The following is a 25,766-nucleotide window of genomic DNA, read 5'->3' on the forward strand; positions in this document are numbered from 1 at the left end:
AAATAAAAACATGTATGCTCATAAAAATACATGGATTATTTTCATATGGATTACATATAATGTATATGGCTCTATATTATATTACCTGCTAACAGTAGAGCAAGTGTTGACAGCAGTGTTGTATAAAGTACTAGAAAGCAATACTTGAGTAAAAGTACAAGTATGGTACTAGAAAAAGACTTTGGTAGAAGTAAAAGTTACCTTTTAGAATATTACTTAAGTAAAAGTCTTAAAGTATCTGATTTATACTGTACTTAAGTATGAAAAGTAATTTTCTGAAATTTAATGTACTTAAGTATTTTAAGTAAAAGTAAAAAGTTTTTTTTTTTTTTTTTTAAGCAAGCGGTTAACTTTGATTGTGAACTTTATTGTGGATTTCTTATACTAGGCATACTATTAACTGGTACAACATGCTGTTGTTTGTGTTTTGTAGCCTGTAGCCTACTGTACTTCTCGTTTATCGTTTATCTTGCACTGCATGTAGGCCTACTTTAAGTTAGCTGCTCTACTAAGAAAAAATCAGTCTGCAATAGTGCACTGTTCTGTACAGCCTTATAATTCATTGTATTTTTCAAAAATATAATTTTATATTCAGTGCAATAGCCGTATACGGGGTTTTATAAATACAGAGGTCCCAAAAGTGATCTTGCTAGGGTGTTCGGGGGCATATTATTTTTCCACTGTCATTGGCAAAACACATATGTATATCTGTGTTAAATAGGAATCCATTGTAATAAAGTTATTCTCATTCTGGGCACAGTATGCATTGCTCTACCTGCTCTCCTTTCTCATCTCCATCTCTCGTTCTTCTTCCCTCAGTCTCTTTATCTTTACCTGTAAATCTCCCCTTACCGAAGATGAGCTTTGCAAACTGATTATTTATGTCGGTCGTTTAAAACTTCTATCGTAAATCAGCGGTTTAGTTAAGCCACTTGCATCTTATCTCGTAAAGCGTCGCGTTTGGGATTCGCGCGCGGCCGCGGCTCGCGCTTCCACGGGTTCAGTTGTGCATCCTCCTCCATGGCAACAAACAAGCTTGACGCTGAAATAGAGTGTGCGCAATGCAATCTAGGAGCAGTGATTCGCCAAACCTCAAACCCACATTTCTTTTGATTTTATTTTGTAGTAACGAGTAACGAAGATGCTTAGTGGAAATGTAGCGGAGTAAAAGTATACATTTTATCTAGGAAATGTAGTGAAGTAAAAGTAAAAGTTGACATAAATTTAAATAGCGAAGTAAAGTACAGATACGTGAAATTTCTACTTAAGTACAGTAACGAAGTATTTGTACTCCGTTACATTACAACACTGGTTGACAGTGATCAGGACTAATGAAGCTGCAGTGTCAACATTATCTTGTGCCACAAATAAATGCTCATGTTACTGAGATTTATGTTGACCACCTAATCTTTTAAAGGTATAGCGGAGGATCTTTCCTAATTTTAGAAAAGACCCGCCCTCTCCAATTTTTTTTTTAAATGCACATGCGCAACACTCTATTTGCTCCCGAGAAGGAACGCCTATTAAACGTGTGCCAGGGCTAGCATCGCTAATCATAGCTTACATTAACTTTTACTAGCAGTGATTTTAAATGGATTTCTCCAAATAGCATGACAAACTTTACCTGTCTAGTAGAATGTTCACGACTGCGGCATCAGTGGGAAGCCCAACCTGTGCTTTTAGCGCACGCCAGCATGTGAAATATTCACCCAAAATACCTCTGGTCTTGTTTCTATATTCTGCGGCCTTTCTCTTCTTATCACTTCGTATACATTTTTTCTCTTTCGACCCTCAGCCAGTTTCAAAGGAATGGCTGAAACCGTAACTCATCACACATACTACACCTGAAAGTGCGCATGCGCAGAAAGCGAAAACTACATAGGGACAAGCACATACGACGGCCTTACGTAAACATATCACCAGAATGATTGACACTTAGGTGGACCAATAGTATAGGCTACCCACCCGGAAAAAGAAAATCCTCCGCTATACCTTTAAGTAACAACGAGTTTTTTTTAGTGTTGGGAGAACAAGGCATGGGCACCCACAGGGGTGATGTTGTATTCCCCCGGACTTTTAAGTGTGTTTAGTCCAGAGTGAAATAATACATCAAGAAGAGGTTCTCAATAAAAGCTACGGTCCCTCTGAGACATCCTCCTTGTTTTCCCTGACACACTTTACTTAAAGGGACTGAGATTCCTTTCGTTTTTTTAAGTGCACTGAAATCTTTGAAACAAATGTGTACAAACATGATTGGATAACTTATATCAAGTTAGATCCCAGGTAACCAGGGCTGTATTATAGACTGACCTTTTTTTCTGTCATATGTGATTTTGTTGTGGTTGGGTGACTTTTTTTGGGCCGGTAATCTGATTTTGAAACATTTAATGGCTCAACTTGAAGTGAAAAATGGTTTAATATTGCAAAAAAGAGAAGGTACAAGACTGTGTGGTAACACTTTACTTGAAGGGCTGTGCATACAACTGCCATGACACATTCATAATCATGACATGACACGTCATGAATATGAAGGAGGTTGTATGCATGTTTATGACAACTGTCATTAAGTGTCATTAGCTCAATTATGATTTTTTTTATGCAAATATGACATCGTTTGAGATGTCTTTGTTATGACACCTTGACATAAACCAATACATCATAACCTGTCAGTGTCTTTGTCATTACAACTTAGTTGACATTACTAAGACAACATAACCTTTCATAAATATGTCATAAACATGACTTATCAGATTAATGATCAAACTTAAGAAACAACTTAGCATTATGGGTTAACATTACATTAAACTGTCAGATGGTTGGTTTGACATTGGCTGTCATGAGGCCATTATAACATTTTAATGTCAAATTAAATGTGTCATTATGGCAGTTGAGGTCAAGAACAATATTCATGACACTGTTATAATGGCCTCATGACAGACAATGTCAAAACTAACCACATGACAGTAATGTAATGTTAACCCGTAAAGCTAAGTGGTTTCTTAAGTTTGATCATTAATCTGCTACGGTCATGTTTATGACACATTTATGACAATTTATGTTGTCTACACTGACATGTTATGATGTATTGATTTATGTCAAGTTGTTATAACAAAGACATCTCAAACAATGTCATATTTGCAATAAAAATGTCATAATTGAGTGAATGACACTTAAGGACAGTTGTCATAAACATCCATAAAACCTCCTTCATATTCTTGACATGTGTCATGTCATGATTATGAAGGTGTCATGTCAGTCTTATGCACACCCCTTCAAGTAAAGTGTTACCGACTGTGTAACAAGGTACAAAAAGATGAGAAAACAGTACTAATATATTTTAGGTAAATAAACTACCAATCACATGATGTGCAAATTATGCAACCGAATCAATGGGTATGAGAAGTTGCTGCAATGATTTATAGTTCATGATAAAAAAAACTTCTCGAATTGATGGATCTCTTTTCAGGATTAAGGGTAGTGTAGGTCTTCACCAAGAATTTACCTATTGACACATTATTTTGTAATTAGAAAACTGAAATCACAGATGCACAGAAGGACCAAGCCCAATATAACTTACACAGTTTGAACATAAATGGCTAAAGGTGTTTGGTAAATGGTAAAGGTTTTTGAAAGTTTCAGTGCATGTCTGTGTGAGGTAAAAGGACACAAGCTTTTGATGCTCCGCCCTCTGTGCCGGGAGCAGCAGCTCATTTGTATTTAAAGGAACAGACACAAAAACGGTGCGTTTTTTGCTCACCCTCAAAAAGTGACAACTTTAACACGCTATATTAAAAAATCTGTGGGGTATTTAGAGCTAAAACTTCACATACACACTCTGGGGACATCAAAAACTTTTTACCACCCCTTTAAAACCAAACTTGGGTCTTCAGCCGACAATGTTCTCTCACCATTCCTGATTTCTAACACGCACTCACAGAGTTCGGTGTTGTCTTGTGGCTATCAGAGCATAAACAAAAGCTGCTGCTCTCTGTGTGTTTGGTTGCATTCATATGTAAATTGCGCAAGCTTATTTTGTCCATTAGATTGAAAGATCTAATAAAGCCCATAGATTTACCTTCCCTCGAAGAAATCAGGACAGTGGACAAAAGAGACGGATTAAAACACCAGGTGTAATTGGGAATGTGTCTCCCTCATCTAGTTGTGATCCAATAGAACAAAACGCATCTTAATACCAGATGTACAGGGCCTAGGTTACCTTCCTTTTGTTGTAAAACCAAGCAGGCTCAATCGACTACGCCACCCCAACTGTTATAGGATAGGGGACCCTAAAAAAGATGATATTTCCGGCACAGATGGTTCAAATAAATTAACTAGAGGCCGGAGTAAAAAGGGTTGATAATTTATGAAAAAAAAAAAATTATATACAAACCTCCTCCACCAAAGGCACTAATTGAAATGCTATTCAGGTTAAGAAGCAGTAATGCCTCTTGGTGAATTAACACAGGCCAGACAGACAAAACAATAACACACTGGGCTGTAAGTCTCAACCACCTCGCTAGAAGGAAGAAGTGAATTCCGACTCCGTCTGTTCTCTAAGAGAATCCAAAAAAATGCTATCAACAGGCCATTGGCACAGGAATGATCATTAGGTTTCTGAAGCCAAGCACACATGCATATACACAAGCAGCTCTTCCAACACGCAAGGGAGTAAAACAACATGCTCGTTCGTCAAAGAAAACGAGAACAAACGCTACTTCACTTTAAAAGTCATCTACCCCATTACCTCACCTGCCCACTTAAAGGTGCATTATCCTCATTCCTCTTACACTATGCAGAGTAAACATTAGTATTGTTTTTATTGTATCATAGCACTGTAATTATTTGTCTATTTCATCGTACTTCTGTTGCTGCAATTGTATAAAAGCAATGAGCCACGAGAGGCTTTGTGTTGCAGTGATTTTACCTGGGTTGGATTTAACCCTTTAAATCTAGCGCTCGAACTTTAAGGTATGATGCACATTGCAGTACGTTTCAGATATTTAGACAAACTACTTCTTTATTAATTGGCTTTAGGAATATTTATGAATGAGCACTGCAATAAATAAATAATAATGCTGAAAGTATTGCAAAACAATTGCACTATATTGATGTGTATTGCTGTATCAACACAGCCTCAGAGTAGAAGTGCTGTTACACCCAAGCCTCTTGTGGCTTATTACTTTGTTTTTTGCACATAACTGCAGTTTGAAAATCTATTAAAATAACATTTTTAGCAACAACCTATATATAGGATAGCAGTCATATTTGAAGGCAGACAGCATGTCATCATAGCTTGTTTTTTTTTGTGTTTTTTTTTTGGAACATTTTCACTAGGGGCCTAAACAGTTTCTTGATCTAGTGATCAAAGTCTCTAAATCAGCTACAGTAGTTGATATCAAACCGGTCCAGACATGATTAACATTCTTATCTTCACACAGGCGGATGGCAAAAAAAAAAGTTGCTTTCAGTGACATCATAGGCCGATCAGATTTTTTTTATCCAAAAACATTTGAAGCTCTCTCAACAAATCACTATACACACTAGATCCATTCCAACAAAGAAAGGGCGAAGCTTAGCCTCTGAAAAAGCGATTTGTCTCAGGTCAACAGGTCGAGTTTGAGTCAATCCGCAAGAAACGGCGATAAAATCCAAGTTAAGTCTCAAATATTTGCGGAGCCTCAAGTTCTCAAAAGTGTGACTCCTAAATGGCTACCTAAAGGGTCACGGCGCATCGGCGTTTACACACAGACGAGTTTTATCAGGTACCGTGGCTGACATGCTGTCTCTCCATTATAAAGCTGTACTGCACACAGATTAGATGCACTGCCTTGGAAACTGGGAAACGTTTGCAAATTAATTATCCCGGGAACTCGGCTTCGAAGCGCCGGCTCGGCTAATGGATGAAGCCGCGGCACAGTCCCAGCAGTATATCTCTCTTCAGATAGGACTGGGATTGCACTTTTCAGATGTTTATCCCTTCCTCAGCGATGCTTCTGGCTGTTTAAACTCTAGCCCCCATAGATGGATCAGTGAAACCTTCGCAGCCTGATTAATTCCCCCGCATTGTTTCCTCTCCCGTACAATGGACATCTTTCACATGAAGTGTCAGCCAACACTGACTGTAACGGCGTATGGACGCGGTTCGATTGCTTAGGAGAGAGAGCTCAATCTCCTGACGCCATGATACTTTGCATCCCTCTGCATCTGTGCTGCTATTTGATGTTCAAAGAGAACACATTGCTGAGCTCACACATTTGAATCTGGTCTGGAATGAAGGCTGTGCCCTTTATAGGATAATAGGCAGACATTTTTATCCAAAGCAATGTACAAGGAATTTTTAAGGTAAACATTTTTTTATCAGTTCATGCATTCCCTGGGAATTGAACCCATGACCTTGGCATCGCTAGCACAATGCTCTACCGTTTTAGCTAGCGGAATGCAGATGCTATATTTTTGCTAGATGCAATATGTTATTCCCATTTTGGCATTGATATGTTGAAAAAATTGTAACTTGTAAGTCGTATCCATCAAGATATTTTAATATAGTTAAAGGTACAACTGGAGGCATTTCTGATGATGCTCAAAATGAAAAAGAAAATGTGCTTGGGTCCTGTATAGCGATTTTGCTTCATTTTAAAGAAGAGGTCACTGTGATTTTGACAGAAAAGATGCGTCAAGATATTTTAATATAGTTAAAGGTGCACCCGGAGGCATTTCTGATGATACTCAAAATGAGAAGGAAAACGTTATTGGGCCTTGCAGCGCCTTTGGTTCATTTTAAAGAAGAGGTCACTGTGATTTTGACAGAAAGGATGCGTTCCAGGACCAAAAGCTTTTATTTGTTGCAGGTACACTATTCCAATCAAAAGCAAACACATTCATAAGTAGGATTGGGTGATAAAACATTAATTCACTTCTTTGCTTAAAATTAAAATTGACAATATTTTACTTCAATTATTTTATTGAATAACTATTTTACTGAATTTGAGCATGCATACTGACAGTAGCCTACCTGTCAAAAGTTTGGAGACATTACAATGGTTAATGTTTTTGAAAGAAGTCTCTTATGTTCAAGGCACTTAAAATAAAAATAAAAATAACTGTTTTCTATCTGAATATGTTTTAAAATATGTCTTTAGTGTTGCATGTTCCTTCAAAAATCATTCTAATACACTGATTTTGGTGTTCAAGAAACATTTATTCTTGTTGTTATTATTATTATTATTATCATTGTTGAGAAAATGTTTTTGCTGATCAACATTTTTGTGGAAATGGTGATTCTTTTTCAGGAGTCTTTGATGAATAAAATGTTCAATGAAGATTTAATTCAATGTATTAAAGCATTTATTAAAAATAAATATTTTGTAACATTATACATGTTACTTTTGATCAATTTAATGCATCCTTAAGAAATAATTTCTCTAAAAAATTAAAAAAAACATTTCTTTCTCTTTTCAATCTTACCACAAATGTTTGAATGGTCTCATTGTTTCCACAAAAATGTTAAGCAGCGAAAACCGTTTTCAACATTGATAATAATAATAATAATAATACATGTTTCTTGAGCAGCAAATCAGCATAGTTTTGGCACAATCACAGTAATTGTGAGTGATCCATGTGGAGAGCTTCTGACGGTGATTAGAAATGTCTTAATCAACCAGCTTTCAAACACAGAAATGAGCCAAGAAGTGAAGGCAATATCTGCAAATGATAGACAAATTCGAATTATCTTTCTGCATGAATAAGGCAGTTAAGCTTGAACACATTCTACTCAGAGAAATAAGCAGGGTGCTGCCCAAAGTGGACAAATATGTTGTTTTTACAGAAACACCGTGTAATTTGGCAATCAGACGGCTAGCTTGAGTAACAAGGTAATTAACCTCATTTATTTGTGTTGAAAGCACATTTAAGGTCTCATGCAGGGTAATTTAGATCAAGAGCGAATCACAGACTCAGGGACCCTCACTACGAGAGGCCAGAAGCCATGTCATTCTCTCTATGGTCAGTGAAGGGTTGATGCAATGCACAGCTCAGAATAAAGGTCCCGAGTTAGTGTTTCGAGTGTGTGTGGGCTGCTGATGTGTGTGTATGTGAATATACACTTTGCTCCTTCATTTGCACGCATCCCACACACTCATGCCGATGTCTGCATACCGAATGGTTTAAAATCGAGCAGTACCGACCAAAAAATATATGTTTAGAGGTCCAAGGACTCGTCTTCCTCGATGGCATTCAAATAACTCCATTACAAATCCACTGGGGCAGTGCATGTCATCTCAGAGGCATGGATGAGTACAGCAGGGGGGCCAACGTAAACGTTTGGAGAATTCTTGCCACTCGATGTTTAGTATGAGCATCCATATCTGTAACCACGCTTGTTTTGTTAACAAAACGGTTAAGTTTAGGTTCGAGTTTAGTGAAGATGGTACACTATTTTCAAATGCGATAGATAGAGCATTAACCTTTTAGGTAACTTTTACGTACAAAAAATGCAAGAATCAATGCAATATCATTTTACACAAATGTCTCCACAGGCACGTTTTTGCTAATCTGGCAGTGTATATAGAGTATATGGTCTCTCATGAACAATTGAAAATTGATCAGAATACACAAGCATTTTGAAATGTTTCAGGGATTGCGACGGATGATATCATCTGAATTAATAATTCACAAAGGAAAAACACTGTGTTTTTTACACGTTAATTCATCATAGTTTTAAAAAATTAACAATTTCAAACAACAAATATCTAATGTGGTTGAACACCAACTGGACAACCACTTCTGGCAAAGCTTTAGGGAAATGCTGGGAGTGAGATGTGCACAAGAGAAATGCACAAGAGGAGAACAGAAATTAGCATTGTGTTTTTAACATTTGCATTTATGCATTTAGCAGGCGCTTTTATCCAAAGTGACTTATAATAGAGCAGTGGTTCTCAAACTGGGGTACGAATACCCCTGGGGGTACATGAGGTGACAGAGGGGGTACGTGGAAATAAATGCTGTCTTGCTGTTCATTTAATTCTACTGCACCTTAAAATAACATTAAATCTTAGCATTATATCCGGTAAAATCCCGTAAATACATGATGTCCAATCAAATTACCTCATCTAGTCAAAACTGGCTGCATTCACACAAGCAGCGAGCATATGACAGATTGTGCACAGAATATGCTGCCTTAGCAATTTGTGCTACATTACTGCCGTTCTTGACAATGTACCTTTGTAAAAGTGGGGATTTACAAGCATAAAGAACAAATATAGACACAAATGTTGCATAGAGATCGATTTAAGATTCAAACTCTCATCAATACAAAAACATACCCTGTGAGTTCTTGCTTTTAATGTTGATCATTATACGAGCAAAAATTCAATGTTTCCCGAATATCCACACGATTGCAAATGTGACATTGTTTTTATGCAACAGTGCAACAAGCGCAACGGTAATAATTGAGTGATGTTCATTTTATTGGCAGTATTTTTTTTTTTTTTTTTAAATGAAATGAATTTTTTTTGCAATGAAATAACAGTTCCAATGAAAACTTGAGCAGAGCTGCAGCACACAGCAGTGTTTCGAGAACGAGTTGTGAGAGTCAATGATTCAATGACCCATTCATAAATTAATTAATAGACTCCATGACTCACTCATAAGGACGGTTTGACTTTAATATTTAAAAGTATCATTACTTTTTTACCATCCTTGCATATTTTACTATTGAACTTTTAATTTTTTTTATTTAAAGCATTATTTATTTTAAAAAGGTATTTATAAAGGTAAGAAAATGCACAGGAACAATCGATTTAAGGTGGCAAATATGGTCCTTTAATGAAAAAGGTGTGACTGCAGTCTAAGTGAGGGATGAAGAAGGATGTTAAAGGCCTCAGGGGGAACGCCACTCTAAAACGTTTGAGAACCACTGATGTAGAGGGACAAAAGCTATTTGTCACAGTTGTCTTAGAGCTCCAAGTGTTGGATGATGCATATTTTGTGTGAATATCAAATAGATTAATTGCAAATGTAATGACTTGTGTTCTAAATATAACTTTGAATTTACAAAAGGTTGACTTGGAATGGTTTAATATCATGTGAATGCCATTCCAGTAGAATGCAGTATATGTATTTGAAACGTCTGCATATAAAGCCCAGTTTTGCCACAGTAATAACAGCATAATCCATAATGATCAGTGCGAATCAAATTAATACTTTATATTAATATTAATCTGTTCTTGTAATTTTCATATTTGCATTTAGGCTCTCCAAATGTCTTTATTTTCAGAGACACACACCAAGATTGTTAATAGATCGGCTTGGATATTTGTTTTACGTGTGCTGTCAACTTTGCCCTTGTTTTCATACACATAAATTAGTAAATGAGGGCATGTGTCTTACATTTGATTGAATCTGTTCTATGGTTAATTGATAAATTGTCTTGTGAAACGCCCCCCCCCCCCCCCCCCCCCCAATGTTTTCTATATAAAAGCTTTTCATTCTTATATAAAGAAATAATAGGTTACACTTTATTTTGATAGTCCACTTTAGACATTCTACTAACTATAAGTAACTTTGCAGCTACATGTCAACTAACTCTCATTAGAGTATTCGTAGACTGTAGTAGACTGTCAGTAGACTGTTAGGTATGGTTAGGGGTTAGGGTTCGGGTTCGGGTTCGGGTTAGGAGAATAAGTTGACATGTAGTTGCAAAGTTACTTATAGTCAGTAGAATATCTGTTGGTGGACCATCAAAATAAAGTGTTAGCAGATATTAAGCAGACAGTCGACTAATAATCTAATGACAGTTAGTTGACATGTAGCTGCAAAGTTACTTATAGAATGTCTAAAGTGGACTATCGAAATAAAGTGCTCTCTCTCTCTCTCTCTCTCTCTCTCTCTCTCTCTCTCTCTCTCTCTCTCTCTCTCTCTCTCTCTCTCTCTATATATATATATATATATATATATATATATATATATATATATATATATATATACAATTTTGTCTTCAGCAGTCAAAGGAGCATAGTGCATGTTTATTGTATTTGTGCTGGATAGCAGGTATTAAAGTGGCCCCTCAGTACCGGAATAACACTTATCCAGTGAATTTGTACAGAAAAAGTCAGAAAAGCCCAAGCTTATTGAGAAGCAATGAACTATTCCTCAAATAATCCCATGGCATACACAGTGCACAGTTTCGTGAGTGGCAACTGCATTTCAATGTGGGAGTGATCCCTTAAAAACCATAGCAACAGTTTGAACTCACAGTTTCAAAGAAACATGGTTGCCAACTGTTTAAACCATTTGATGTAGGCTATGTGTGTGTGTGTGTTAAGGGTTTCCCTGAGATCCCAGGGCAGGTAGGTGGACAAATTTGTGAATGAACCAAGGCATTCCTTTTTACATATGATCTACTTTCACTGGACCAGGTGAAGAGAGATAGGAATGTCTAATGTGCTATTATTATGTCTTTAACAACTAGTTATTGAGTTTGGTTCTTTACACAGTGGATGAGTGCTCGACAATACGGACTGACCGATGGCCCGAGGCCAGCGTGAAAGTCACCCGGGCCAGTTGATGGAACTCTCACTTGCCCGATCGGGCCAGTGCTGCATCTTCACAGAAGTTGATTTGCACATTTTTAAGCCTTTGCCAATTTAAATATTCAAGCGCACGTATACACGAACGTACCAGTTGAGGAATGTCAATACATTCCTCTCAGTTTGGTACTCGCACGCTGTATCATAAGTGTTGTGTGCGCAGCAGTTGAGCCCTTAACGTTGAGCCCTGTGGATTAATTAAACTGAACTTTTCAGAATTTAATTTGGTTGTGGAATGCATTTGTCACTGCAGTAGATTATCAAACTGTGTAAAAGAAGCACTTAAGAAAGTCACAACCATTTTTAGATGCAGTGTGCGCAGTACGTGATCATCATAACATTAATTTTGCATATTGCTTTTCCAATAATAAAGCAGTTGGAGTGCTATGCCAAACTAACCTAATTAAACTTGGTGAACTATCAAAAAAAGGAGGACTATGAAAACATCAGCTATGATGCCAATGAATAAAAGCCACTGCGTTTAGGGAGGTTTGGGACATTTCACACTCCTTTGTGAGAGCAGGCAGTTTAGGTAAAGCTTCAAATCTTTATCTCAGACACTAAAAGGATTCATCTGGTGAGTTTCATTAAACCATCTCCATTTGTATCTGTAGTATAGGTTTTGCACTTAATATAAAATGAGAGCCGGAGCATACAGAAGGAATATAACACATTCGTCAATTATAAAGAAACGTACGGCAATTGATAAAAATGCAAAGGGGGGTAAAGTATTAATCTAAGATCAACTTCAGGCAATAGGCAATGATTTAATGAACAATTCAAAGGAATATCCTGTATTTTTTATGCTAAGCTTCTAGTCATATCAGCAGATGATTCCTTAATAAACTATTTGACTACATTGCATGATTGTACTGGGCACAAAAAAAAGCAAAACCTTGAGGAGTGAAAATACATTGATGTTTCTTTCCCGGGTTAAGAACGGGTAAAGTGAATCTCAGGGTCACATTTTACACCTTAAAATGTTGGGGTCCGTAGGGATTATTTCATGTTTTGGAAAGAAGTTATTATGCTTATCATGGATGCATTTATTGATCAAAAATACAGTAAAACAGTAATATTTGAAAAAGTAATTTAAAGCGGTTTTCAATTTTAAAGTATTTTTATTTTAAGCTAATACAGCAGCCATTACTCCAGTCTTCAGTATCACATGATGCTTCAGAAATCATTCTAATACGCAAGATGTAGCACTAAAGAAACACCTATATTATCAATGCTGAAAACATTATTGCTACTTAATATGTGTTTGCTGCATAATAAAATAAGCCCCGATGCTTTCCTCCGGCACAACCAGCACACAATGTGGGCTACTGTTACGATTTTGAGACGGCAACTTTGAAAAAAAAAAAAAGAACTAAAAAGACCTCCATTGGCTGACTTGAATGGTCTGGAATCTGTTCACGAAGCCAAAATCAACAGGGCATTCAGTCAAGAGAGCACAGCATCACTGCGCTAAGGTACTTGCACACTGCCCTGCATTTCAACCACACTACCATGACAACACATTCATGCAGGAGATCAAACATAACTGGACGATCTCAGATGATCACCAAAGCAGAGGACCAGTAGCAAATAATGACAATTTTTTGTAAGATAACAGATTTGTTGTATACAAGAAACATATCTCAGTACCGGACAAAAGTTTGAAACATCACCATGTTGTTATGTTTTTGAAAGAGGTATCTTAAGCTCATCAAGCCAGCCTTTATTTGATTAAAAAACAGCTGCGGTGCTTAATATTTTGTTGGAACCTGTGATTTTTTTCAGGATTCATTGATGAATAAAAAGTTTAAAAGAACATAATTTATTCAAAATAGAACTCTTTTAACAATATACATTTGTACTGTCACCTTTTTATCAATTTAACACATCCTTCATGAATAAAAGGATTAATTTCTTTCAAAAAAGAAAGAAAAAACATTACTGACCCCAATATAGAAATGTTGTTTTTATTGTTTCAAAAGATTTCTATTTTAAATAACTGCTGTTCTTTTTTAGCTTTATTCATCAAAGAATACAGAAAAACTGTTTGGCTGAAATAAAGAAATAAATGATATTTTAAAGTATATCCACATAGTTAAATTGTAATAATATTTCACAATATTACTATATTATATTACTGGGTTTTTTTTTCTGTATTTTTGATCAAATAAATGCAGGAATGAGAAGCACAAGATACTTCTTTCAAAAACACACATATATATATATATATATATATATATATATATATATATATATATATATATATATATATATATATATATATATATATATACATACATACATACATACATACAGTATATATTCCCCCTGAAAAACAAGTGACAAATATTTTGCCACTATGAAAGTTTATCCCTGGTGTGTAGAAACAAATCAACATACACTGAGACAGTTTCATTCTATCTGTTAACACAAGCTATATTAAAAAAGAGTTAAGCTCCCCTGTGCCATATGTGAGGTCACACAGCATTGTCAGAATAAGGATGTTCTCCAAGTGTGCTATTGTTATTCCTCCGGTTGACAAGGTGACATGTGGGAAATAAAACACTTCAACAAACCAACCTGAAAGACACCTATTACACTGAAAGCAGTTGAACTGTGGAAAACTGCACACCGACTAACAACACGGTGAGTATACTCTGTGATTGGACTGACTATGGTTGATAAAGGCCCCAGTAAAAGCAGAGCAAGACGAATGACAAATAAAACCTCAGCAAAGATTGTGCTATATCTACGTCAATACCTCACTTGCACTCCCAGTGACAAAATTTCAAAAAACCAACATAGAATATTGTCATGGAGGATATTTTCTAACAGAAATAATCATTGCCATCATCATCACCATCATATTTGTCTTCAATCCCAGCATCATTAACTGCCATTAGCCCATTCAGAAGAAGACATTCTCTTTCTCCTCGCTTTTCAAAATGATCTTTTGGAAAGCTCAGACTTCAGAGCACTCATCCTCAACTGCAATTATGTGGGAAATTGTTATTGAGTCCAGCTTGACTCAATACCTCCACCTAGCTCTTCTTTCACAGAAGACATTAGACTGCGACGAAGCTTCAGGTGGAAGTCTTTGAAACCTAATGTCACCTTTCATGCAGGCATTAAACAAATACACATACATTTTCAAGACATCTTTGGTTGCCGTAAGCACGCTCTGAACAAAAGCAGAAATCCTGGTGATGTGTGTCATTTCGACTTGGGGATGTCTTGTTGGAGAGTTATTCGAACCGCCAGACAACAACTTGCATGTAAATTTTTCAGCATGTACACTCAGACGTCAGGGAATGATGCAGTTCGTGAGTCAAGAGACAGAACATGATGATTCACTCACCTTCCTGGACTGCCTGAAAGGGGTTGTTGGGTTCAATATATTTTATGGAGTGGGTGATTTTCTCGCTCTGCAAAATGTCATCGTTGAGGCTGAGGTCAGAGATCGCCAACTGAAACACCTCATCATCCCGTGCTGCGTTCTCCTCAAAAATGGCACCTGCGGGCATGTGCAGATAGTTATCTGGGTCTTAGTGGAGCGTACAAAGAAACTGAAGCAATTGCTAATTTGCATACTGAGGGCAATTCACTTGCTCGGCTCATCTTGCTCACAGGTCTATTATTTTACAAACATTTATCTATGTGGCAGATGCTTTTATCCAAAGCCACTTAAAAGTGCATTCAAGGTACTTATTTTTATTTTTTTATCAGTGTGTGTGTTCTCTGGGACCGAGCACATGACCTTGACATTTCTAGCGCTATGTTCTACTAGTTATAGGAACCCTAGAGAGCTCAAGGCTAGAACAGGTCTGGTGATTGTTTTACTAAATATAAATAAGATAAACTGTATTTTTATCAGAACCTTTTACTTAACAAAATAATGAGCAATGAGCAAGCCTTGAACTTGAGATCAATGATGAATCAGGGCTGTAAACCTTCCCCCCTGTTGTTAGGATGGTAAAAAGATTTAAACGTTTTTTTGTTTGTTTTTTTGTTTGTTTGGTCTGCCTCAGTGGACTAACAGCCCTCAATGTCAAAATGATTGAGAATCAAATACAATCAAATCAAAACCAATCAAATCTAAGTAGGCGGGGTATACTGCCCACATAAGAGCATCAGTTTGACTTTAAAAGAGAGTGAGGTAAGATGTAAATAGCGAATTATTTAATACATGTCAACTGTTTTGGAATAAAAATGTTTTCCGACTGACAGTAACATCCAGTGATGCAAACTACTCAACAATTTTTTCTCAAATATGTCCGCTTTGAATTGAAAATATGCATTTACGTGGTTCGTGTAATTCCTAACTGAGAGTGACAAGAAACGTTTTCGACATATTATGCATACATAAAAGTACAAAATGCAAATTGATGCAAATATGATTTGCAAATAGTTCAAAATGATTATTTCCCAACTAAAATTAGACCTAGAATTCCCTTCACTGTTCTTTTACTTTATGCTTTATACAATGAAATTGGTCTTGCGATAAACAAATAACAGAAATGTCAAAGTTAAATTTGTTTCATTCCTGGGTTCAAGAGGACTGTTTAACGTGTTGAACAATGTTGTTGAATTATGTTGATTTAAATATGTTAGGTAATGTTTCAACTGCCTAACGTAGGTGAGGTTATTTGATTTTTAATTAATTACTATTTTAATAATATATAATATAATAATAATTTCGTCCCTTTCCAGAGAAGATGTTTGCAGGACATTCAAAAATCTTACGTACTGGACCCTTCAGAAAAAGAAAAAAAAAAGCCCACTTTGGAACCACTTTATATTAAGTGTCTTTAACTATGTACAATCATCTAAATTAATTATTTGATGCAATGATGTGTACTTATATGTTTTATGTTGTATTTAAAACAAAATTACAGTAATTACTAATTACATCTATCCTGGTCTCAGACGTCATGCTCACTAACCGTTGGCTGAGTGTCTGATACATAAAACATCTGATTGACTTAATTCTACAGGATTTCCGGGAGACGTCTGTCGCATTCTTTAACATTCTACCTGGAATCAAAGCCGTCATGATGCCAAACCCCCTCATGGAGGAAGAAAGCTGTTTTGTTTACAACTGTGACAATGAGCGCTTATCAGGATCCGCTAAACGCTGGATTTTCAAGAGTATGTTAAGTTTGCAGCGCCAGTGTTGGAGTAAACTTGCACAATGACCTTGAATTAATCATTTATTAAGATACATGCTGTTATCTTAGGGGCATCGACTTTACATTTCCATGCCGAGGAACAACATGAACTCTGGTGGATTGCTTTGACATGTCGGTCAGACATCCTCGGCCAATGAAAGCTGCAATGGAGTCCAGACATTCTGCCGTCAGTCTACCCCTACCCCATAAACCTAACCACAGCACCAAACCTTACCCATATCCCACCTCAAAAGCATACAGTAAAAGTGTTTTGAAATACAACACGAACACAATAAGTACCAAACAATGAATTGTTTTTGACATAAGAACATACAGTAGTAGTTAAAGGCACCTAATAAAGCAGGGCCAAAAATCCCCTGCATTTACATGCCAAGCACATGCTTATAAAAGCAACTTAGAATGAAGTTGGGCAACAAGTTGCACGCAGATTAATTCATATTATGGCAGCTTAGCAAATTTATCTGGAAATGTTTTTTTGAGAGATTGAGAGGCCTCATTTATGTGTGGCCAAAATGTACCCATCTTCTCTACCTGTGTTAGAGGAGCCCAATAGGATGGGCATGTAGACAGGTAGAATTTGGTTGATGTATCACTGCAATGTTCATCTTATTTAGCAGAAATAGGGGTGTCGCATCTGTTCATTCCAGTTGCCAGTGAGAGCAGCCCTGATCCACACTGCCTATACTAGCCTTCCAATTACCAGTTTTGGGTGTCCGTTGCCTCTGTAAATCACCACACCACCCTGAAAATCACTTCATGTCACCCTCTTCATTCAACGGACGGCCCTATTTTCCTTTTGCCCTTCGGAGACGAATTTGGTCAGGATGATAACTAGCGGATGTGACAAAGTGGAAGTATTGGGCACTGGAGAGGCTGGGATTTGTTATTTCACCTGTGTCATGCACCTTTGAGTCCTGACTATTACATAGACACAGATAAGGCCTGTCCTGCACTTAAAGGTAAGAGCTGGATACAAATATTGGAAGACCTCGTCTTTTTTTTTTTTTTTTTTTACCTCCTAGACCCATGCAACTGGTAGTTAACCTGAAGTATCTGAGAACAAGCAGTGGATTTAATTATTTCGTTGTACACAAAGATATAGCATCTCAAACGAGTATTTCACACTGTATATCACATCCACCACAGCTCTCAAATGCATTCAATACACCTCCTTTCAAAGTGTGAATTCCAATGCCAGTACATGCTTAAAACTTTTTTCTTTTTTATTATCCCCAAAGTCTCGGTCAACAAAATGGGCAGACAAGTACCTTAAGACAAGCATTGCTTATTTGGATTAGTTAAAACTAGTTTGGGTAAAGTATACGAATAATAAATATACAGGATAACCAACTCCACAGGATCAGTTAGCCACCCAAAACAATGATATGTTGTTGATATAAAAGTTTTTTTCTTTAATAAGAAGTAGTTTTGCTGAAGGGTTTGTGTTTTCTTTTTGGGTTGTATTGGCAACACTACTGTAGAATCTTAATTTCTTAATTTCACTACATGGACAACAGATTCTAATAAATCCGCTCTTAAATGAGAGAATGGCTGATTTGGTTTATGTACGGCATGCGTGTAAGAGATTCAAGGGTTTGGATTTCAGTTCTTCAACTGAATAGATTCAACTGAACCACAGCCGCCCTCCCCACCAGCCCCTATTCCTTCTCTCTGCTGCTGTTGGAGTGCCAAAATCTTACTTTCCTCACGTTTGGTGAGACAATCAGAATGCACAGGGTGTCAATGTGCACAGCGCATGCAGAGGGGGATTGGTTAAGATGACATTTACGGCCTGGGATAGCCAAGAATAAGCATTTGTCCTCTTGTCATTTATTTACTTCAGCATCCTTTATTAAGATTTCCCTCACGTTCCATACAAAGTTCAATCTTATAGATGGGAGGGGGAGAGCAACCCCCACACATTGGCTTACTTTGCCTAATGAGAGACGCCTCCTGTATTTCCAACTTACCTGAAATCTGCTATTTACACAATTATACATTGCTCATGAACAAGCTGCTAAGACTGAAATTAGATTAGTCTTGTTCGTGCATATCAGTGCATTGGAACTATCGCCAATCTGAACAAGAGAGACGTTATGATCACAAGTGGTCTACTCAATTGATATTCAGCCCGATTAGCAGGGCGCATTTTCAATGCTTATTTACAATTGACATTTCACACCGACCCTTGCAACACAGTCCCTTCACTTCAATCTGGATGGCGCATTCATTATCATTTGCAACAAATAAAGGCTTTGAACAGCCCACTCCTTACCGATGTGAATGATGGAGTCGGCTCCCACCGAACTGCATTGCAATATCCCAAAAGAAAGGCATATTATCAGCAATTCCATCTCCGCTTCTCTCCAAAACCGCGCATCCACACGATCTTCAGATGTATGTTAATTCCCAATGAATGAGAAAAGTACGTCAAAGGATCACAAATACACCTGTGATTAACCAAAAAGTGTGGCGGCGCTTTAGGAAAGCGCTAGTGTGAGAAACACTGTGAGGAAATAAGGGGGAATCAGGAAGGAGAAATGCAGGTCGCCTGTTGGAGGGTAACGGTTGCTTCGGGATCCGGCGCGTTCTCTCCGCAGGTCTCGCTCTCGCGCGGCGCTCGCGGAGTCTGAGACACATCACAAACTCAAAACTGCGGAGGAGGGACACCCCCGCGCGCGCGCGCGCTCGCTAGCAAGCTTATTCGCTCGTTCCAGAGTGCGAGCGCGCGCGCGGAGAGATGGAATCCGGCGCGAAGCAGAAGACAAAGCTAAACATACATGCAGCTGCCTTAAGAGGACGTTATCGTTTTTGCGTTCCGTCTGTGCAATTTCATTTAATTGTTTGTCTCCGTAAAAAAAAAAAAAAAAAACCTGCATATTCACGTCGTTGACTGTTGCATCGCGTCTCGCCACCTTTAAGCGATTTTCGCAATGACCAGCGTTTTCGAGTTAAAACAGTTAAACTTTTAGGAACGAGACCCCTCTGGAAGAACATGTTTGCTTAGATTTCCACGCGTGAAAACATTGGAAAAGCGAACGTGGGGAGAGAACTGTGGAAAGCCGGTGGTTCAGAGTCATCGAACGAAGCGGTAACTTTCTTTTGAGTGTTCAAGTGTGCTGTTGATTCCTTCTCTATTTTGATAGATGAGTTTAGTGTTCACTAAATTACAGTTAGTAAACATGTAGCAGTCAATGAGAACGCTATTCACAGAGATTTCTATATGGGAGAAATTAAGGTAGCATGGTCTCTCAATGATTCGTCGCGCACAGAAGGAAACAATAACTTTCTTTTGAGTGTTAAAGCGTGCATTGGATTCATTCTTGCTTTTTTTGCTGGATGATGAAGAACAGATAGTCGCTGTGCAACGTCACGAAGAGGAATCGACTTTCCCGCGGCGCGAGACGGAGTGCCGCTGTCAGAAGTCCGTGGAAATTCTACACATGATAAGGCGCATTTCTACCTGTGAACATGGTTTCATTCAGACACGGTGTTTATTGTGAGGACGTGTTGCGGAGACGACATTGCCGGTGAAGCCTGGAGCTGTGGGCTCGTGTAGCCTTCAATACTGCTATTTTCATGATAGCATTTTCTGTGTGTGTGCATATATATTGCACCACATGATGCAATTTAAATGTATCACTGTATAGAAAGGTTTGCAGGTTGTATGATTATTTACTGATTTTAGTCAAGCCAACACAATATTTAATATCACATTATATGAAGTAAGTGATTTGCACGAGATCGGGTAGAAATAGCTTCTAATGTAATAATACCACAGTTTCACTTTGCGTATTTTAAGACGGTACATTTGAACAGAATGCAATGTGCTGTTTCATGTTTTTTTCTGTTTACTTTAAATTGTTTTTGATTTTTAAAAGGTTGATATCAAACGGACTTTAAGTAGTGTAAAAAGAATGAAAGAAGATTTGTGGAGAGCAGAAAGTGAATCGAAGAAAATGAACTTCAGAGAAACAAATGAAGAGCACCGCTGGAATCACTTTATTCATCCACATCACTGAAGACTTCATCAGAGACGAAGCATTATATTCTTTGTCTTACAATTAAAGGATATTTCTTGCGTTGAATATGAAAACAGAAATGCCCCTTAATTGTTTGGTTAAGTATATGTGATGTCTTTCAGCACCACGCGCCGGTGGACAGCTCCCGTGAGCTTTGTCGGTCATGAACAGAATTACAATGGATCAATTATCAAGCTCTAAGCCCTGAACACTCTGCCTTTCATGTCCATATCTGTATAGCAACATCGAGCTCAGTGTTTCAATTAAACATAAACCTTTTTGTCCAAATGTAATTATTCTTTAAAGGGGTCTGGAAGCATCGAAATAAAATGATTTTAATATTATGATGCCTTGATTCTTATTTTTACAAACCCAACCTCTTTTTGTCATAAGACTGTTGTGTTTCTGAAGGCAGGTGTTGATCGCATTAACTGTTCTGTCCATCGTCTTGCTGAATGTGATTAGATTTAGCGGGAAAATAAAATTATTAAAATCATGCTTTGCAGATCAGATATATATGATGACAGTTCAGCGATTCAGGTAATTTAGCATCTATCTATCCATCCATCCATCCATCCATCCATCCATCCATCCATCCATCTATCTATCTATCTGTTTGTCTGTCTGTCTGTCTGTCTGTCTGTCTATCTAATCAGTGTGAGTTTGTGTGTGGATGCTGTTGTTGTGACACCGCATGTAACCTGTGGTGTTAATGTGATTAATGAGAAAGTATATGGGGCAAGAAGGCCTGTTACAGAGTTCCCTAACTATAATTACTACAGAGTGCAACTACTGTAGTGAAAAAGCTAATGCATATGACAGTCCAAAGATGATTTATGTGAATGCGTATGCACACGATCCCACCCATTCATTTCCACACAAAAAAAAAAGGTATTACAGTTTTTTATCAGTTGCTTTGGTACATTTCTTGATTCATCCTTAAGATTTGCAAACCAGAAAGTGCATTCCTCAAAACAATTATTTTACAATCAGCACCACACAATGGATTACCTGTTAAAGCCAGTAACTTAATCAAAATCCTTAGTTCATCTCTTAAAAGTATTTATGTCAATGAACACAGCAGTGCCATCAGAATGACAAGTCCTTGTGTCATTGTTCACAAACAAGATAGTTAATATGCTTAGTTATGTTGTCATAACAGTGTACTCTGACAATATTTTCAGATGTAAACTGGCTATTATTTTGACGACAATGATTGAAAATATATGACAGTTTTCAACAGTACAAATTTACACATTACTCTATGTGGGATATTGATTGCAAGAGACTGTACAGGATTTATTTACACTTATACTGTTGGTCTGTCAACAAATTATAGTATAAATTATATTGTGATATAAAGAAAAAAGACTATATATATATATATATATATACAGGTTAAACGTTTGGAAACTTTACTATTTTTTATGTTTTTGAAAGAAGTCTATTATGCTCATCAGGCCTGCATGTATTTGATATATAATAATAATAATAAAAAACAGTACTATTGTGAAATATTATTATCATTTAAAATTGTATTTAAAATTTATATTTTAATATACTTTAAAATGTAATTTATTTATGTGATCTAAAGCTGAATTGTCATCGGCCATAACTCCAGTGTTCAGTGTCACATGGTCCTTCAGAAAGCATTCTAATAAATTGATTTGATACTCAGTTATTATCAATGTTGTGCTTCTTATATATATATATATATATATATATATATATATATATATATTTGGAACTTGTGATACTTTTTTTCAGGATTCATTGATTAATATAAAGTTAAAAATAACAGCTTTTTCGAGAAATTTATCACTTTTTATAAACTTAACACATCCTTGTTGAATAAAATTTCTTTCAAAAAAGAAAACAAAAATTCTGACCACTAACCTTTGAACAGTAGTGCATATTGTTACAAATGATTTATATTTTAAATAAACGCTGTTCTTTTTTAAATATTTTTATTCATCAAAGAATCCTGAAAAAAAATATCACAGGTTATAAAAAAAATATTAAGCAGCACCACTGCTTCCAACATTGATAAAAAATCAGGGTTTCACTTTATTTGGATGATCCCTTTAATACATTCTGTTGTCTATAAGTAACATTGCCCCTTCATGTCTACTAATGTCAATGAAAGTGTCAGAGTCATCAAGATGAAAAGTCTTGACACCATTGCTTATGAACAAGATAGTCAAATGGCTTTGTCATGTTTTCATTATGACAGTTTACTCTGTAAATGTTTTCCAATGTAAAAAAGTCATATATTGGTGACACTACCTGAAAATGCTCAAGACAGCACTATATACTATTTGCACAGCCATTTGAAAAATGCAGTAAAGTTACACATTACTGTATTTAGTGAGGTAACTACAAGACACTGAATGTTTCACATTTTTACTGCATATGCTCTTTGCAATTCTAATTTGTTCACAGCATTGTGCAAAAGAAAAAATACACCCTTATTTACAACAAACATAAACTCCCTTTGGGTAGAGCTGTGCACAACTGTAAACAATATTGCAGTACATATTGGAACTGAACATACAATATACATAGTACTGTAATCATTCATGCACATCCAGACGTTCCTCTCTGTCTGGCCACATAATTTCATCTGCATCACAGCGAATATCATCTCTTGCAATGCAATCCAGAACAGCAGCATGCTTGCTCAGACGGTCTCCAGTTAGACCCCTCTCATTCTCAGGGATTATGTCCCTGTAAAGAGTGTCTAACAAAGTCAGCAGATGTTTCATTGTGAGGCCGTGATTGACAACATTTGTACCCCTGTTGTACCCCCCATTTGTACCACAATTGATCCACAATTGTACCCCTGATTTCATCAGGGATCCGCCTATGTACTTGGCCTCTTCTTCCCCTTCCCCTTCCCCGTCCTGCACCCGCACTCGCACTCGCACTTTCACCCTCACCCTCACCCTTACCCGCACCCCTCTTCCACGAGGCTGGCCTTCCATTTCTGTGTCACGCTATTGTAGAAATGGTACACACTATGTCCTGCTTGGTTCATATATGCTTGTAAAGTGGGGGTTTATGGGATTCAGCTCTGACAGTGATTGTAGAGAAGTGGCTTATCATTGGTTGCAACTAATGCTTCACACACCCCTTCGCATCAGTGAAAGTTGAGATTCACCTAAGATAAATTGTTCAATTTAGGAGACATTTTCAAAAATGATTTAAAAAAATGTGTAAAATTAGCTTGACAGATTTTGACAACTAGTTCAACATTTTTGTATGTAATGACTCAAGCAATGAAAGGAGGACTATTAGTTTTATATGGAATGACTATTCAGCATTCACAAATATAGTTAATTTTGACTGACATGACATAAGCAAATGATAATGTTATAAAACAGCAGAGAGTTGTATGAAAGCAATTGATGCATGTCCAAAAGCATTTACAATTTGTTCGAAGGAATGAGAAACTGCTACTATGATGTTCACAAATGACTAAATGTTGTGGAGGTTGAACTAACTGTTGTGCAAATGTAAATAGTGATGTGAGAAATGCACCAAAGCGACTGAGAAAAACTGTAATGACTTATGCAAGGAACTAATGCCTAGATGTTTTGAGGGGCAAGACTACTCAACAGGGAACCAGTTTCATTTATTTTGATCAACATGACATAACATAAGTAACTTATAATGTAAGAAACAGCAGACAATTGTACATAATCAATTGCATGAATGTACCAAAGCATTTGCAATTTGTTCAAAATAATGAGAAATTGCTTTTTTGATGTTAAAGTGACTACTACAGAAACGCACCAAAGCAACTGAAAAAAATGTTTAATCTTTAAACATTATAATACATATATATATATATATATATATAAAGGCTATAATTGATGCATGGTTTCAGAGTCCATAGCTGTGAATCCACAGTTTCAGAAATAAATTGTTTTTCAATTAAGTTTAAAACTAACCGAGTACGCCTTCTTCCTTCTCATCTATGCATTTATAAAGTGAACTGAGATACAGTTTCAACCATGAACACCACTGAAGTGTTAAATTAAACAGACATCGAGGGTGTTGTGGCTTCATATCTGGACCAAACAAATTACGGCTTGCTCACACATTGTCATGGAATATCAGCACAGCAGCCACAAAGCCCAAAACCCTTTCTGTGATGCTGGGTGACAGTTCCTGGCACTGGTGAGTGATGAATGCACAATTACATTGGCATTTGAACCAAGCTGATGGAGACACCGCATGGCATGTTGAGCTCCTATGAATGATTCTGTTCAGTTTAAAATATTATCTGAATGGGTGCCAATCAACAATGAGTATTTGGCATGCTTCAGTGAGCATACATGTGGTAGTGAGTATTGTTTAAATGGGGGAAACGTTGGCTTCTATGAACGTAACAAAACTGGCTTGAGTCTGGATACATGATGCAGATACTGTATTGTCATGTACTGTATATTGAAGGCAGGACTGTGGAGTGGCATAGAAATTAGGAAACTGAAAACAAGGCCATTTTAAAAACCATAAATGTGCATAAGAAAAATTTCTACAGAGATGCAGATGAGGCAAAATAGAAACATTTAAACTGCATCATACTGAAATGTCATTGATGCTATCGAGTGCTCTTGTGTAAAGGGTAATTAAACATACTTTTTTAAAAGCTCAATTTACATTATGGTAATACATTCACATCATTTTTATAATGGGCAAGATAGCAGTAGTTTCACAATCTGGCACTCAAACACCAAACATTTTAGAGGGAAGGTGAGAAGATGCTGCTATTAGAGACACTCTACAAAACATCCATCAGTTCATATCTGGTGGCAAAATGAATGATGCGATGAATGCGACGATGGCAGGCTATATGACCGCATGCTTCCCAATTAGATTACTGGCAGCAGAGCCAGTTCCTACTTTTTGTCAAGGGATCTGGGACATTGTTATGCAGCTGTATGAAAGGAGACAAAATGAGAAAT

General features: G+C 36.9%; 1 protein-coding gene across 1 annotated transcript in view; it reads right to left on the reverse strand.

Annotated features, from left to right (window-relative positions):
- grid1b (glutamate receptor, ionotropic, delta 1b) overlaps window positions 1–19,152 on the reverse strand; it is a 434,864-nt gene extending 415,712 nt beyond the window's left edge. The window contains exons 1-2 of the mRNA XM_079594461.1: window positions 19,050–19,152; window positions 14,944–15,099 (exon numbers count right to left, since the gene is read on the reverse strand). Coding sequence (XP_079450587.1) covers window positions 14,944–15,099; window positions 19,050–19,128 — 235 coding nt within the window. The 5' untranslated portion in view covers window positions 19,129–19,152. The remainder of the gene's footprint in view (window positions 1–14,943; window positions 15,100–19,049) is intronic.
- Between the last annotated feature and the right edge of the window lie 6,614 nt (window positions 19,153–25,766).

Source organism: Phoxinus phoxinus, assembly GCF_949152265.1.
Source record: "Phoxinus phoxinus genome assembly, chromosome: 21".
Classification (NCBI taxonomy): Eukaryota; Metazoa; Chordata; class Actinopteri; order Cypriniformes; family Leuciscidae; genus Phoxinus; species Phoxinus phoxinus.